General features: G+C 57.4%; 4 protein-coding genes across 4 annotated transcripts; 2 read left to right on the top strand and 2 right to left on the bottom strand.

The window, feature by feature from the left end:
* Positions 1 to 1,185: 1,185 nt before the first annotated feature.
* GGTG_02290 (hypothetical protein) lies at positions 1,186 to 2,709 on the bottom strand. The gene has a single exon (XM_009220061.1). The coding sequence runs from the start codon at positions 2,552 to 2,554 to the stop codon at positions 1,448 to 1,450; it is 1,107 nt and encodes a 368-aa protein (XP_009218325.1). The 5' UTR covers positions 2,555 to 2,709; the 3' UTR covers positions 1,186 to 1,447.
* Positions 2,710 to 2,781: 72 nt separating this feature from the next.
* GGTG_02291 (membrane transporter) lies at positions 2,782 to 5,476 on the top strand. The gene is made up of 3 exons (XM_009220062.1): positions 2,782 to 3,915; positions 3,989 to 5,089; positions 5,174 to 5,476. Exons 1-3 carry the CDS (start codon positions 3,739 to 3,741, stop codon positions 5,300 to 5,302), a joined length of 1,407 nt encoding a protein of 468 aa, XP_009218326.1. The 5' UTR covers positions 2,782 to 3,738; the 3' UTR covers positions 5,303 to 5,476.
* On the bottom strand, positions 5,306 to 7,657 carry GGTG_02292 (hypothetical protein). Its single transcript, XM_009220063.1, has 5 exons — positions 7,230 to 7,657; positions 6,369 to 6,962; positions 6,188 to 6,276; positions 5,884 to 6,100; positions 5,306 to 5,803 (listed from the first exon to the last, which is right to left on the bottom strand). Exons 1-5 carry the CDS (start codon positions 7,371 to 7,373, stop codon positions 5,483 to 5,485), a joined length of 1,365 nt encoding a protein of 454 aa, XP_009218327.1. The 5' UTR covers positions 7,374 to 7,657; the 3' UTR covers positions 5,306 to 5,482.
* A 193-nt stretch (positions 7,658 to 7,850) lies between these two features.
* GGTG_02293 (serine/threonine protein kinase) lies at positions 7,851 to 11,673 on the top strand. The gene is made up of 3 exons (XM_009220064.1): positions 7,851 to 7,980; positions 8,078 to 10,600; positions 10,685 to 11,673. Exons 1-2 carry the CDS (start codon positions 7,929 to 7,931, stop codon positions 10,075 to 10,077), a joined length of 2,052 nt encoding a protein of 683 aa, XP_009218328.1. The 5' UTR covers positions 7,851 to 7,928; the 3' UTR covers positions 10,078 to 10,600; positions 10,685 to 11,673.
* Positions 11,674 to 12,583: the final 910 nt, after the last annotated feature.

A 12,583-nucleotide genomic window follows, 5' to 3' on the forward strand; every position in this document is an offset into this window, starting at 1 on the left:
ACAACACCAAGAAACCCCGCATCCGCCCCCTCGCGCTGGAGGCAACCGGGCATGTCTCGCCTCATTTTTGCTCACGGCCTAAAAATCTGGATGACCTCCCCCCTTCTTTGGCTGGCGTCTTGGCGATTGTTTGGCCGTGGATCTAGGTATACAACGGAGATGGAAAAGGCAAGCTTGCTTTTTCTCTTGTCTTTTTTCTTTTTGACTCACTCGCCTTCCTCAGACTCAGGCTCTGAACTGGTGGCCTTGTCTCTTTACACTTCTTATTTCTATCTCACATATGTCATCATGTCTTCTGTCTTGAACTCATTTTGAAAGGGGGCGGTGGTTTGGGCACAAAAAGGATAGGGAAAACAACCGGAAATTTGTTCTTATAGGGAAAGGAACAAAACTTTCACTCTCTCACACACACACACACACACACACACACACACACACTGGCTATAACTGGTCTCTCTCCTTATTTGCTGTTCTCATTTCTTCGTCGGGGATCTTTTGGCCTCTTGTCGGTGTTTCTGGTGTCAAAAGGATACGACAACCACAAATGCTGCAAAGCTAGAGGTGGAAGGAACAAAGACGAAGGGTGAGGGGAGGAAAGACACAAGACCTACCTGCCTGCTACAACGAAAGGGATTCGCACCCCCAAATATTCTTGAACCCGCTGCCGTCGACGATGCATCGCCGCTCCCTCGCATGTACTTTGCAAACTACCAATTTTGTGTCGCCGCCGCCCGTGTCTTTTCTCTCACAATTCTTTGTATTTCTTGCTACCGCGGTTTGGACACGCCAACGTAGAAGTGTCTTTTTTTTCTTTTTTATGGCTTGGGTTCACCAGCCCCGTTTCCAGGTAGTGGGATTTCTCTTTGCTTGCTTGTTGAAAGTAGGTACCCAACACAGTCACAGCCAGACAGAAGACAACGAAAAGACTGATTGAAAATACACTCACCCCCGTGAACCAGTTTTTGTGTGGGTGACCTGCTGCTGCCAATTCCTTTTCGAATTCTGAAGTGGCCGAGCCTGTCTCCCCTGGTGTCTTTGCCATCTCCCTTCGAGACGCGGCTACTCCTTTAATGCCTTTCCGGACCTTGTCCTGCCCTCCTCACATCACATGGTGCTCCTTCCGGATTCCTCGCTTCAGTCTCACCGAGGCACAGCGAATGGCCTAGTTGCCAGCGCGCACATAGATTCATCAGACTAGTGAATTGCTAAACAGATCTATATCCAACAAAGAAGAGTTTGTAGCAGGGATAGCTTCCCTTGACAACATTATTCATCAAACAAAAGAGAGGGTTGTACGGAGGGGAATCTTTTCCCCTTGGTGGCATCATTCCATCATCCATCATAAAAACAAAGAAAAAAGTGGAGTAGGAGGTAGGGGGATCTCCTGCCCTTGACCAAGCGTTGGTGGCTTGCCAAGAGGACTGACCTTCCAGCCTTGGTTTCAGTCTCACAGCTCTCCCTTCTCACCAGAAGGCAGCAGAGCACGTCGACGGCTGGTCACAGAAGGCGACGCGGGCGTTGCCCAGCGCTCGGCGGCGTCCAGATACAAGCGGTCCAGCGTGGCAGCAGCAGTGACGTTGCTGACTTTGAGCTTGAGCCAGCGCTGCGTTGTGACGGAAGCGTCCGCGACCCACTCGTTGGAGCCGTCAGTGGCGTTGACGCGGTTGAAGCCGCTCTCGGCCCCGTACTCGAACGTGTCGCCCAGCCCGCCAGTCGCATAAAGGACCGTCAGGGGGTCCCACGACTGCCTCGGCTTGCCGTACGTGTAGTAGCGGTAGGCGGCGCCGACGGGGTCCGAGGCCGGGCCGCGCTCCATCAGCGGCCCGCCCGAGAAGACGGCGCCGCCGAGCTCGGCGCCCGAGTAGACGATGCGACCCGGCCACGCGCGCACTACGTGGGCGGTGTGGGAGGGGTCGTCACCAAAAAAGTTGAACTCGCGGCCGGACGGGTACTGGCCACCCATGACGACGAGCTCGGCCACCTTTGCGGCGACGAGCTCGGGCCCGGCGAGGGGCGAGTGACCGTCGGCGGCCGTCGAGTTGAGCAGGGCCGACAGGTTGGCGAGGAAGCCGACCGAGGCCACCGTCACGCTGCCGTCGTCGGCGGCGGCGAGCAGGCGGCGGTACAGCGCCACTGGGTCCTCGGACTGCTCGGCGGCGCCGTCCCAGGGGAGCAGGGCGGCGTCGCTGCGCCAGTGGTAGGCGACCTTGCTGGTGAACTCGCCGAGGGACCAGAAGAACTTGTCGACAAAGGTGTCGCCATTCAGGGGCCGGCGGGCGCCGATGGGGACGTGGCCCTGGCCGTAGTGGGCGAGGATGGCCGAGGCGGCGAGGGCCGAGTAGGAGGAGCGCACGTTGACGTTGAGGCCGAGCAGCGTCACGTTGGGCGACGTTGCGGCTAGGAGGAGCGCGCCAGCGTCATCGCAGTCGCTGAAGATGTCCGTGTCGATGATGAGGTTTTTACGCTTCGCAGCGGCGGGGCATAGCGCGGCCAGGAGGAGGGCCAGCAGCAGCAGCAGGCGCGCAGCAAGGGCGCCCCGGAGATTGCACAACATCTGTTGCGCAGTCTGCCGGGCGTTGTGCGATGGTGCGATGGTGCTCGGGGACGTCTGTGGAAGTCGAGAAGTGGCGGGCAGCGAGGGGGGCTTTTATCCACCATTTGTCAACCCCTCCCATTTGCCGATATCGCCTTAGCGAGGCGAGCGGGGTCGATGAGGCCCCCATGCCGATGCAAATGCTGTCCGCCCTGCGTTACCTGTCGCCGCCATCACCTGCAGAGTATCGACGGAGCGGTGAGCGAAATGGTAACGTTGCGGATCCAATCCCACATACCCCGACTGACCAAAAACCACGCAAGCCCCAGATTCTGCATGCGGCACACGTGCTGGGTGGGCGCATGTGCTTGGTGATGTGCTGGGTCAACGTCGGGAGATGTCGACTGCCATTTGCATCGTAGCTCTAGATGGGATGCACCTGCTTACAGGTTGACAGTTCACCCCCTCGCGTTCGCATCCCAATTGGAAGGAACCCAAGAAGGAACCCAAGGCCAACGAGCGCTGGTTGCTTCTCGTTGGATCGCGCCTTCTGTCGCAGCCCACCTCGTGTCCAATGACGACATGTACACTGACGGCAAGCCCAGCCAAGATCTCAGCAAATGCTGCAGGCGCCTCAAGGACAAAAAAAAACAGGAGGCCCGACTCTCACGCCACCATGAACCTAGGTAGGTACCTAGGTATGCACAAGGTACCTACGCACAAGGCGTGGGTGAATCCAATCAGCGGCAGTGCAACCAGATTACGCCATCTGGTGCAAGTACGACGCAAATAGATGAGATGCGCTTGGATGCATTCTTATTTACGTGCAGGCCGCCACGTTTGAGCTCCTCTCAATCTGGACCATCTGCCATCACCTGCCCGGACATCTCCCACATTTCACTGCATCTCGGTTGCATATTCGACCTCTTGTTTCCCCACCCAAGCTGTACCAGCCCAAAATGGCTTCAGCTGAGGATCCCGAGAAGCAGGGAAAGGTCGCCGACACCTCGCCGGCGCCGAGCGAGGCCGCCCTGGGCGCCAACGACATCGCCATCATCCCCAAGGGAGCGCTGGATCCTGTCTACGAGGCCAAGGCCCGGGTCCTCAATCGAGCAGTGCGTCCCGCTCTCGCGCAGCTGAAGAAAGGGGTTGCCTCCAATCTACTTATTAATACACTAGCTGCGTCCTAGATCCAAGATATTGGCATGGGATGGTACCAGTGGCAGCTGTTCATCGTTGTAGGTTTCGGCTGGGCCAGCGACAACTTGTGGCCCATTGTCACATCTCTCATCTTCACCCCAATCGTCTTCGAGTTCGGCCCGAGCCGTCCGCCTCTGCTCTCGCTGGCACAGAATATTGGCCTCCTGGCCGGTGCCGTCTTTGTAAGTCTAGCTTGGGCAGTCAACGCTCCGGCAAACATCACGTTTCTCGACGGCTCTGACACCAGGACGCCAGTGGGGATTCGGCTGCGATGTCTTTGGTCGCAAGCTGGCCTTCAACCTGACCCTCGGCCTGACTGCCTTCTGGGGCATGATCGCCGCGGGCGCCCCCAACTTTGCCGCCATCGGCTCCTTTGCAGCACTGTGGTCTTTCGGCGTTGGCGGTAATCTTCCCGTCGATTCGGCCATATTTCTCGAGTTCCTGCCGGGTACCCACCAGTACCTCCTGACCGTCCTGTCGGTCGACTGGGCAATCGCCCAAGTCATCGCCACACTCATTGCCTGGCCGCTTCTAGGAAGTTTGACCTGCCAGGCCAAGCAGGTGGATGGAGTTGCCTGCTCCAAGGAGCAGAATATGGGCTGGCGCTATTTTGTCATCACCATGGGTGGTCTCACCCTCTTCATGTTCCTCTTCCGCTTCCTGCTCTTCACCATTTATGAGTCGCCAAAGTACCTTATGGGCCGCGGCCGCGACGAGGAGGCTGTCCGCGTCGTGCACGAGGTCGCCCGCCGCAACGGCAAGACTACGCCACTGACTTTGGAGCACCTCAAGGCCTGCGAGCCCGAGGGCTACGTGGCAAACACGAGCGCCGCGACCGCTGTCAAGCGCCATCTCATCCAACACCTCGACTCGAACCATGTCAAGGTCCTCTTTTCGTCGCCACGCCTTGCCCTCAGTACGGGGCTCATAATGGCCATCTGGGCCCTCATCGGCCTGGCCTATCCGCTGTACAACGCCTTCCTTCCCTTTATCCAGCAGACGCGCGGCACCGACTTTGGCGACGGTAGCACCTACGTCACGTACCGCAACAGCCTCATCATCGCCGCTTTGGGAGTCCCCGGCGCCCTCCTGGGCGGTCTGCTGGTCGAGGTGCCTCGGATCGGCCGCAAGGGCGCCCTGTCCATCAGCACGGTACTGACGGGCATCTTCCTTTATGGCAGCACGACAGCGGTCAGGAGCGACGCTCTCCTGGGCTGGAACTGCGGCTTCAATTTTGCTAGCAATGTCATGTATGCCGTTTTGTACGGCTACACCCCAGAGCTGTTCCCCACACCGCAACGTGGAACTGGAAACGCCCTCGCTGCCACGTCGAACCGCATTTTTGGCATCATGGCTGTGAGATGACCGCCCTCTTCTTCTTCCCTATACTGTATTGACCTCCCGGCGGCGCTGACATACTCTTTTCTTGACTCCTCGCAGCCCATCGTCGCCATGTTTGCCGACCTGAGGACAGCAGCTCCTGTCTACACCAGTGGAGCTCTCTTCCTCGCCGCCGGCGTCATCGTATTGCTGCTTCCGTTTGAGTCGAGAGGCAAGGCTGCGCTTTGAGGACCTGTGCGATATCACCAACCCGTGCTTGGGATTTCATTACTATGGCTTATGACTATCATCTATCTCTACGATGTAGCTCTAAACGATACTCGCGCTGAAGTCAGACGCGAGATAGATGGATTAACAGAACGAATATGGCAGTTTAGGCCGCCCACTCCATTCCGATCGCATGGGCTCCTAGATTCTGTGGCCCGGAGATGTCCTGAGCTCCCGGGACTCGTATGCTCTGCTGTTTGTCTGCTCCGCGATCACTTCGGGCTGAGGACGCTGCTGCTCCTGACCGTTTATGTCCGAGGGCCGTTGCCGTTCCAAGTGCCCCATCTCATAGGCGCCGCCATCGGGGGCGGGTTGTTGCCCCTGCTTTGAGGCTTCATCGTAAAGTGTAGTGAGGCGCCGCAGCCTTTTGAGCAGATCCGCCTTCGTCCCGAGTCTGAACCAGCCTTGGCTGCTAGAAAGGAATACCTTGCGGCTGAAGACGATTATTACAAGGAGAATGTGCTATATTTATTGGTCAACGATCGTTGGTCCCCCACTGCCGGCAATTGCCATGAATGACGAAGATGGTGGGAAGTGCTCACTGGCAGGTACGCGGCCATGAACTTGGTCGCTGTGGCGCCCCTTTTCCACATGGTGGCGCTGATCAAGACAAACACGGCCAGGCAGGAAAGGAAGGCGTAGCACGCCGTCCATGGCTGTAGCCCGGAAAGGAAGGTTCTAGCTTTATACTCTCCAGAGGACCTAACGCATCCTTTTATATCCGGGTCGTCCTGGGCGAGAGTCTGGTACTTCTTCGTCCTGTTTTTGTCGTCGCTCGAGCTGCCATGTCAGCCAGGGAACACGGCATTGCATGCGATACGGTTTATGTCTGGAAGACGAACGAACCAGGATTGGAGCCGCAAATAAGCTAGGCATAGCGCAGCCCAAACGAGAAGCACCGAGACGCTTTGGGATACCGCAATGACGTACATGAACTTTGCGTGTTAGTAAGGATGGGCATGGTGCGCTCCCAGGAAAAGAAAATCCAAGTGGTCCGCAAGCGAACGTCTGGGTGAGCAAAACTTACGTCGGTAACCCCCTGGTTCCCCTTTTCTCTTCCGAAATCCAGACCTATGAGAAAATACCACGCTACCACGGTGACGAAAAGAGCTTTGGTCGGGGCTCCGGTGTATTCCGTGACGGAGCCCGTGTGGCGGCGGAGCCAGCGCTTGATAGACTTGACAAACGACACCCCCTTGTCCTCCCCATACGTGAGCCCGTAGAGGGTGCGGCTCGCGACATACAGCGACGCGTTGGCGGCGGACACGGTGGCGAATAGCAGGATCCCGTTGACGGCGTGGGCGGCCGGCGGCGGCGCGTCGTTGCGGTGGCACGGGCCAGCCCAGTCCCGCCCAAAGGCGTGCAGGCCCTGCGCCATGCCGATGACGACGGCGCTGCGCGTCCGCGGGTTTCCGCAGCCGGGCGGGGCCCCGACGGCGGGGTCGTAGGTCCGGGGCAGGGCTGGGTCTTGCCAGTCGACCGTCAGGATGATGCCCAGTGTGCATAGGATGTAGAAGACGTATATGATCCAGTGGGTCAGCTGCGAGACTGCCCTCAGGCTCGTGAGGGAAGTGCTCCTGGGATCGATGCAAGGCAGCATCTGCTGAGTGAGCCGCACAGGCTATCTGATGGACCAGAGCCCCAGCCCAGCCCAGTCCATTGTGGCCAAAATAACGTGTGCTCGAAGAAAGCGATGCTGGCGCGCTAGAAAGGAGGCTTGGACTCCCGGTGGAACCCGGGCACTTGGCCACCGAAACAGGGCCCGGGCAATAGGCGGACACTGCGGGCAAGTATGTTAGACTAGGTAGGCAGGCTGCCGCTAGTTCCTGCAGCTGCATTCTCGTTAGTTGACAGAACGTAGAATAGCCGCCAGTGGCGCCAGTCACACCGCTAGGCTGACTGCACTCGTGGTTTGCCAAGCCGTGGCGCAAGCAAACATGGGGAAGTCAGGCAGCGCCAGCTCCGGGTGTCGGGTTGGCTGCTGCACCTGGCCCCGGTGTCTGGGCTGCGGGAGCTGCGTGGCCATCGCCATGGCTGTCAGACGCAGGTATGGATCACGGGGAGAAAAGAGGCAAGTAGAGGTATCGCCCTCCCAGATATTGAAATAGGCCGCCCCGGCATTTCAGAAGGTGGCATTGGAAGGGGATCATGGCCATTTGTCTGGGCTTTCGAGACAGCAAAACCGCCCTCGCAATCAATCTAGTTGTATGATGCTCAGTCTGGATTGGGAGCAGTTCTTTGCCGAAGCATACGCCAACCCTTTGTCGGCCGGGCGCGCGAGTCCATCGTCTGTCTGTCTGCATGGTTGCCTGAGCGCTTCAACCTAACACGAAGCCAGCGTGGCAGCCCGCAGACAGGGAGGAAGCGCCATTGAAAATCCAGCCACATTCGTAAAGCTCAGCCCGAATCCGCGGTTGGCCAATAGCTGGTGCCGCCTAAAAGCACCACGAGACTTTTGCGTCCCAGCGATCCGGCCCGTCGCGTCTCCCTATCTTTACTGTTCGCTCAAAGAAGAGACAGGGTCTTGGCTGCTTGCCTCTCAACTCCAACTCAACACTAGACATCGCAATCTTCACGCGAGGCCACCATGTCTGTGCTCTTGCAAGATACCGCGACCACGGAAGCAAGTTCATCTACCAGTATGTTCTGCCGCCTCAACGGCAAAATCTCGCCTTTTTCTCCCGAAATACACGAAGGACTAGCTAGATTTTTCCCGAGACTGAACTTGGCCAACAGAAAGTAGGGTAATGGAACGCAACCTCCAAAAACTGGTCGACGAGATCAAAGACGAGCTTGGATCTTGCGTCAAGTCCTACAAGTTGCCCGACTTCGCTGGCTCATTCGTTCCCGACTTGGACATGCAACGCATTTGGATTGACGACCGAATCCGCTTCCTCTTCGCCGTCGCCAGGCCGCCCCTCGGCGGTAACGGCCTCGGAGGGTTCCAACTGACCCATCTGCGTTCCAAAGCCCTTCCTCTCCTCTCCTTCGCCGCCTCCATCCGCCGGTCCCTCGACTGGTTCCTCGAGACCTTCCCTCGCTTGGTATTTACCAGCAATGGATGGCTAAGAACAGAGACCGACATCCAATTTCCTCTTTCCAGTAGCGACCTGAACACCCTCCTGGGGGAAAAGCTCAGCACAGAAGATTTCAATCTACACCTCCACTTCGCCCCTCGCGTCACACTCAAACTTGGGGCCCATGCCGAATCCGTACTTGAAGTTCAAACAAGGGACGCCCTGCCTCTTGAGACGCAAAGCGGCCGCGCTCCAAGGGAGGTCGGGTCATATGGAACAGTATACCTCTGTCGCATAATCCCCGAGTACGCCGAGGTATATTCCGACCACGACAGCGAAGTATCCAGGCCATTAAAGTCACGCCCCGTAGCTGTCAAGGTGTTCCACGAGAAGGAGCTAGCAAAACGAGAACTCGAAAATCTCAAACTTCTCAAGCGAATTGCGAGCAACCCTCTGGGTCAACATCGGATAACTCTTCATCACACCATTGTGCAGCACACCGAAGGTCGAGAGACAGAGGATCTCCCGACGCCGCTGATTATCTTCCCTTTCGCGGACCTGGGCAACCTCCTACAGTTTTTAGATAGCTCGAGCGCCCTCGGTGACGTTAACGGTCTTTTCAGATCCCGAACCTTCGACGAACGGTTTCCCCATTTCCCCCCTCTACCGACACCACCACACGACACGGCCCGATTTAGACGAGCGTCCGAGCTCCTCCTGCCACAATGCATTGCTCTTGCTAAGGCTTTACGCTTTCTGCACAGCAACATTGAGGAAAGTGGTCAAGTTTACCTGGTTGCTCATATGGACATCAAACCCGACAATATTCTTATATCGTCTCGCCAAGGCCACCACGTCGGTTGGTGGAAGCTGGCCGACTTCGGTATTTCTGCAATTCACTCACGTTCTCTGGTTCATGCATTGGACGCGACAGGAAATGGCTTTGAGGGCTATGACTGGAACCGTACGATTGGCACGTTGGCTCGCCGCGGACTCGGCACGCACCAGGCGCCCGAGATCGAACGCTCGTGGATGAGCAGGAGGCTACCGAAGGAGCAGTGGGTGCATGTCGGTCGCAAGGGGGACATTTGGTCCTTTGGAGTCATCCTAGCCGAGGTGCTTGCCTTTGCTGAGGGTGGCAAGAATGGGGTCAAGAATTTTGAGCTGATGCGTAAAAGCACAAACCTGATTGGGGACCAGGGCTTCAGCAACGATGACTTTTGGGATCCGATGCCTCCCGGTTCACCCCGTCTTCGGCCAGCTGTGGGACAGTGGCTGGAACAGGTCAAGGGCCGGTGCCCGGCTTCTGCCCCATGGGTAGAGTGCATTGAAGACACTCTCGTGGTAGACCCCCACGCAAGACCTAGCGCCGAACAGCTCGCTCAGTATGTAAATCGGGTGCTTTTTACTCCACCGCCAGCAAATCCCTCTCATCAGTCTCCCGCCCAACCCGCTGTCCCGGTATCTCCTCCGTCTGAACAGGCTCTCAACTCAAGCCAGGGCTTGCCCAACACACCGCAGCCGTCGTACCCTCCTCAAAGTCGGAACCCGTCAGTACGGGCAGAACCCGAGCCGCAGCCACAGCCACGACCAGCCCAACACTCGGACAGATCGGAGACGTCCAGCATCGCGGCTTCGAGTTCGTCTGCTCCCCGTTCATTCGGTGACCGGGTGCTATCGGCAATCCTCCAAAATGTTGGAAGAGCCGGTCACCACTGAAGTCATTGCCGTGTCAATGGACGGCCTCAGGGTTGCTTACCTGACCGAAACGACGATGGACGTATTCAACAACAACCCGACTCCGCCGTCGCGGAAGCCCTAGATAGCCCCTCATATCCGTTCAAGCTGCTAGAAAAAGAGGGCTTCGAGAGGAAATGGACGGGTTTGGCCATGGGGAAGCATCACATAGCCATTTGCGGATTTGAAAAACCTAAGGGGATTCTCTCAGGCTTCATGAAACCAGCGACAAGATCGCCTCTGGTACGACCATCTGCTTTGTCAATAATACTGCTGGGAAAAGAGCTCACCTAGCCCCTGATGTGCGCTGGGCGCGGTAGTTGCTTATATTACCGCTGCCACAACATCCACACCACCTCCTGGCTCAAGTAGCCTGGGTAGAGATAGGCAGTAGCACTCAGGCCATTCAACACTTGGACTACGACAAAAGAGTTTCCGTCTCTCCTAAAGGCCTCGCCGCGCTGATCCCCGACCATGCCGGGGAGGTGCTGGTCTTTGACGTAAAGTACGCCCCCACCCCCCAACGCTCGTTGCACTACCACCAGAGGGGAGGTGAGCCGGGCCACCACTGACAATGCCTTGACCGCAGCAACCCCGCACGAGAGGCGCTGCGGTTGAAGCCCGACCAGCCACGGCCCGGATTGGAGGATGTGGCGTTTAGCGAGGACGGCCTGCCCCGATAGCGGCGGCGCATGATGCTTCGTGGCCACGAAGCACCTGACCAAGCTCTTTGCGTCCCCACCCGCCCTGGGCGGTGGCGGCGGCGGCGGCGGCAGCACCAGCACCGGCAGCACCAGCACCAGCAGAATCAGAAGCAGCACCAGCAGCCGAGCAGCGTCGCTCGGGGGACTGGACCAGACCCTGCAGCCGCTGGCGCTGCCCGCCGCGGCTCGCCGCAAGCTCCGGGCGCTTTGCGGCCACGGCGGCCACCTGCTGACGGTCGACAAGGACGGCCAGGTCCACGAGTACCCCGTGGGGAGGCCTCAAGACGGGAGCGCCGGGCCCCTGCAGCTCGAAAGGGCAAACCCATCTGCAGCTTTGACAGAAGGCCCAAACCTGGGGCAAGACTGGGGGCATATTGGTACCGAGACGCCGGTCTAGGTCTCGTGGTACTGTGCCACGTCGACGGCGCAGTGGAGGCTTTTAAGTTCACACAGTCTTGACAGCCAAGGGGCATGGAATAGGGTTGACATGCTTGAGAAGCCACATCGGGGGCCCACTGTTTTCTCTTTTCTCATTTTCCTTCGTTTGCTCTTCTTTCAGTATTTTTTTTATTTGCTGTACCAGTTACACGATACCCTGGGGATTTGCCATTTCCTTTTCTAAAGCCGCCTTTTGTTGCAGGTTGTTGTGCTGTGGCGACCAGGCCTTCCCATCAATTCAGTGGCTAGGTGAGTGATGCAGGGGCTGCTGCTGCCAATCCAAATCACGTGTCCGCGCAACCCTTCCAGCAGATGTCGGCCAAACCTCTTCCCTCTATGTCCATTTTATTGCCTCTTGCTTTTGTTTAAAATTTTCAGGACTTCTCCTCGCTTGTCTGTAACGACATTGATGGTTAATGGAAGGAATGCGAATCCGAAGATCCAGCAACCAATGTGCTCGTTCCTGTCCCCTTTCCTCGTAGCCGGAACCTTACATCCTCGACCGGGAGGCTAGATATTAACGTATGCGATCCTTCCCCAGACATATCGACGATGTCGTAGGATTCGCCGTCGTTTCCGTCGGGGGCCATTATTAGATTGTTGTGGCACGTGACGATACAAGGTCCACTGGGGCAAGGAAGCTCGTGGGCGTAATCTCGTGCATCTGTTATAATTTGGATATGATGTTATGAGGTAGCGAGCTTCTCCAAATGCTTTGCACCTCGATTCTTTTATAAACGCCCAGGACAACATGGTGGTGAAGGAGGGCGATGTTTCATGGTTGAAGTGGAAGAGCAAAAGCAGATGGGAGCTTTTGTTAGTAAACAGTGGCCCGAGCTTCAATGACAGCGCAAAGGAACGGCTTCGTCTCCGTCCACTCATCCACTGTAAAAACCCTCTCCAGTCAGCAAAAACGCGTTCTGGTTTTCGAGCGCGGACGGGAATGTCCGCACGGTCACAACAAATTTCTGGAAACGGGTCCGCTTGGTAAAGCCGTTGCGCAGAGAGATCGCCGAAGCATTGCTCCAATCAGGAGGAGCCAGTCACGTGAAAATGCAGGGAAACAATGGGCTAGCGCCAGAATTCCTTGTGCCCTTGTCGGCTCATCTCGACTGTGACGGCTTCTCTGCGGAACGAACGAACGAGCCCCCCTTTCGACTGCCGCTCCATCCGTAGGGCGGCGAAATGTTTGACGGAGAAGAAACGGACGACATGTCGAAGCAATCGGGCTTGCATCATCGCCCTCGTTGCCTCCCCCTTCTTTTTACTCCACCCTCGTTCGGGGAATTGTGAATGATGACACAGGCGCCCCCTGCGACACGAAACCCGCGCAGCCTTGGCATTCC

The sequence above is a fragment of the Gaeumannomyces tritici genome (assembly GCF_000145635.1).
Source record: "Gaeumannomyces tritici R3-111a-1 unplaced genomic scaffold supercont2.1, whole genome shotgun sequence".
NCBI lineage: Eukaryota > Fungi > Ascomycota > Sordariomycetes > Magnaporthales > Magnaporthaceae > Gaeumannomyces > Gaeumannomyces tritici.

Bases quoted from the DNA above. Each gene is read 5' to 3' on its own strand.
- GGTG_02290 (XM_009220061.1), bottom strand. From the start codon at position 2,554: ATGTTGTGCAATCTCCGGGGCGCCCTTGCTGCGCGCCTGCTGCTGCTG.
- GGTG_02292 (XM_009220063.1), bottom strand. From the start codon at position 7,373: ATGGCGATGGCCACGCAGCTCCCGCAGCCCAGACACCGGGGCCAGGTG. The intron at 6,963-7,229 runs GTGTGACTGGCG...TCCATCAGATAG, and splicing joins CGAGTGCAGTCAGCCTAGCG to CCTGTGCGGCTCACTCAGCA. The intron at 6,277-6,368 runs GTAAGTTTTGCT...TAACACGCAAAG, and splicing joins GGAACCAGGGGGTTACCGAC to TTCATGTACGTCATTGCGGT.
- GGTG_02293 (XM_009220064.1), top strand. From the start codon at position 7,929: ATGTCTGTGCTCTTGCAAGATACCGCGACCACGGAAGCAAGTTCATCT. The intron at 7,981-8,077 runs GTATGTTCTGCC...CTTGGCCAACAG, and splicing joins GGAAGCAAGTTCATCTACCA to AAAGTAGGGTAATGGAACGC.
- GGTG_02291 (XM_009220062.1), top strand. From the start codon at position 3,739: ATGGGATGGTACCAGTGGCAGCTGTTCATCGTTGTAGGTTTCGGCTGG. The intron at 3,916-3,988 runs GTAAGTCTAGCT...CCAGGACGCCAG, and splicing joins TCCTGGCCGGTGCCGTCTTT to TGGGGATTCGGCTGCGATGT. The intron at 5,090-5,173 runs GTGAGATGACCG...GACTCCTCGCAG, and splicing joins GCATTTTTGGCATCATGGCT to CCCATCGTCGCCATGTTTGC.